We start from the raw sequence: 2,770 nt of genomic DNA, 5'->3' as shown, positions 1-2,770 counted from the left end.
GACACACAGATTACACATGAGATTTCAAAGTCACAGATACATGATCGAAAACAGATCAACAAAGAAAAATACAGAAATACCGAAAAGAAAGAGGTTGAAAAAGTACCCAGGACAAGGTCGCATTGTGACCCAGAAAAATCCAACTACAGTGAAACTATGTGTGTAAAGTGAGAGCTGAAGATGACAATCGAGCCAACATGGAGGTAATAACAAATCATAAAAATATAAGGAATTGGATAAAGCATAATATGCCAGAGAAATCATTTAGAAAAATGCTGTATTAGGCCTAGCTAATTCTGAAGGAGGGGTAGGAAAAAATGGCAAAATCTGGTGGTGTAAAAAGGATATTAAGTCTTCATTGGCCCACACGTTTGGCTTCCTCAGCAGGATTAGTGGTTTACCCATATAATGGGTAATAGTTGAGAAACCCAACAACGAGTCTCCCCCAACTGCAACCTGTAGAGGTGCTAGAGGTATAACACCTGAAGTGGGAACATGAACCTTAGACTTCACTGTAGAAATATATAAATCAAACAAAAGTTTTTGATGTAAAATATACAGGTTTGATAAAGACTGAGAATTTAAATTAAAAAATTCTTCAATGTAAAGAAAAAATAATAATGAAGAAATCCACTTTGGCAATTAAACTATTAAAATCACAATCCACACAAAGAGTACTAAAAGAAAAAACTTTAAACACGAGTTCTACCAAACGAGAAGTGATAGTTTGGTAGAATTGAGTAGAGGGAGCCACATGCATCATGAGAGTATGTCACACTCTTATTGGTGTAGGGTTGAAGCATGATGATTTGTATGAGACACATTGGAATCAGTCAATTCCAATGGAGGGGAGATAGAAGGCTTATGGCATGTGTGAAAACATATTTTGGTACATAGAGAGCAGCACTGAACGAGAATAGCTATTTATGTGATTGGAGGTAATGTACCATGTCGGAATACAACTAAAGTGTAACTGATATTCTTTTATACTGTATGGACGTAGCTTCTGAACAGAAGCAAACCAACACAGCAATTTAATAATAAAACATACTTATGTGAAGACTCTTTGATAGTAGAAGTTACCAAGATATATATAAATAAACATAAATCTACACAGACAATGAGTAGAATTAAAAATTAAGTCAGATACAATTCAAATATATGTATTTCTACTTCTCACTTAATACATGTTACAATGTAGAACAGACTGAACAAATAAAACTTAAAATTATAATTATAATTGAATAGACAGTAACTTACATGATTTTTTCTACTGGAACTATCTTACCTTGGCACTAAAAAGTTTAGAACCACTAAATGACCATTTCCTGACACTATTCAAGTAGATTCGGACACAGTCAAACATACTTCTTCCAGTTTTGTTCCTCCACTTCTCTCTTATTTTTTCCTGGAAATCTCTGTTGAAAATGTTTTTTAACATGAAAATTATTTGTGGCATAAAATAACAGAATAACTTCTGCTATAAATTATGTTTAAATAGTTATTAATTAAACATGATTACATGTATGCAATGTCATTTTATACACAAAATAACTATGTTGGTGTATATTTTTATTTATTTAAAAACTAGCATTAAAGTATTAGTTGTAAACTTTCCATTTCTCGTTCTTAAGACTAAATTCTATCTTAATATATTCCCTATATTTAACATTATAGCAATGCTTTTATGAGAACCATAAAACAATAGACAATAGCTTTGACAGACTACTACTTCTATTAGGGCATGTGTTCACAGGGATAACTATTTAACAAGACTCATAATTCTATAGCTTAACACATTATAAAAACCTATGAGGTAAGAAATAAATGCTTTTTTCCAAACACCTATTCAAAAGATATCTTTCTCCAAATAATATCTTCAACTAAATATCAGTATATGTGATATGTTCTTTTTTGCAACTTGCCATGTATCCCACTTACTGAAGCTAAGAAAATAACAGCAGCACTGTGTGGAGTAACAGTTTATTTGTATCAGTCAGTTGAAAAGGAGAGAAAAAACAATGATCTTAGAGTTATTTATATCAAATCAATATCATGTTTATTACCAAAGTGCAAAAGCTTGAAACATGCTCTAAGATCATTTTCTAACTTAAATTTCAAAAGTATTGTTTCTTGATGATGAAACTGAATAATCATATGTCTTTAATTTATGTGTCAGTGTTGAATTATTTTAATATAACTATAACAAATTAAAAACATAAATAAATGTATTTACATAATTACATGCCAATTCATCTCTGAATAAAGACTTGCTTTACAAAAAACACTTGGATTAACGAGTTTATTTTGTGCTTCATTTAATTTTTTTATCGTGCAAGGTTTCTTAGTAGTATATATGCATATGTTTGTGTGTGTATGTGTATAACTTTTGATCTCCACAATTGTAGAAAGTTTTTAGAATTTTTGCTCTTTTAATTGAATTTAAGTATATGAAATGCTGTGATAAATCAAATTATTTCAAACAAAACAAGTTCTAACCATTAAAATTTTCAATAGGCTTGTTGATCTAAACATAGTTAATCATTGGGAAACAATGACTTAACCCTTGCAAATATTTAGGAATTTTTTTTATCTATTTCTTATAAAACATGTCTGAATTGATGTTTTATCTGAGGCTCTGCTTCGTTAAAAGTACTAGATGTAATGGATCAGAACTTCAGTGATTGATGGTACTCAAATGACAACATATGTACTGTTACATATCTGCTCATTTGTTAATTTCCGGTATAAATTCTTTCCAAGGAACTTC

General features: G+C 30.4%; 1 protein-coding gene across 7 annotated transcripts in view; it reads right to left on the bottom strand.

Annotated features, from left to right (window-relative positions):
• The window catches only part of LOC106463828 (pleckstrin homology domain-containing family H member 1-like), a 151,051-nt gene that overhangs the window by 20,699 nt on the left and 127,582 nt on the right, over positions 1-2,770 (bottom strand). For all 7 annotated transcript variants that reach the window (XR_002611576.1, XR_002611574.1, XR_002611575.1 and 4 more), the window contains exon 27: positions 1,289-1,418. Coding sequence is in view for 4 of the 7 variants with exons in the window: in XM_013923904.2 (XP_013779358.1) it covers positions 1,289-1,418 (130 nt within the window). In the remaining 3 variants the exon portion in view is untranslated. The remainder of the gene's footprint in view (positions 1-1,288; positions 1,419-2,770) is intronic.

Source organism: Limulus polyphemus, unplaced genomic scaffold (assembly GCF_000517525.1).
Source record: "Limulus polyphemus unplaced genomic scaffold, Limulus_polyphemus-2.1.2 Scaffold1494, whole genome shotgun sequence".
Classification (NCBI taxonomy): Eukaryota; Metazoa; Arthropoda; class Merostomata; order Xiphosura; family Limulidae; genus Limulus; species Limulus polyphemus.
This window is presented reverse-complemented; position numbering and strand designations above follow the sequence as displayed.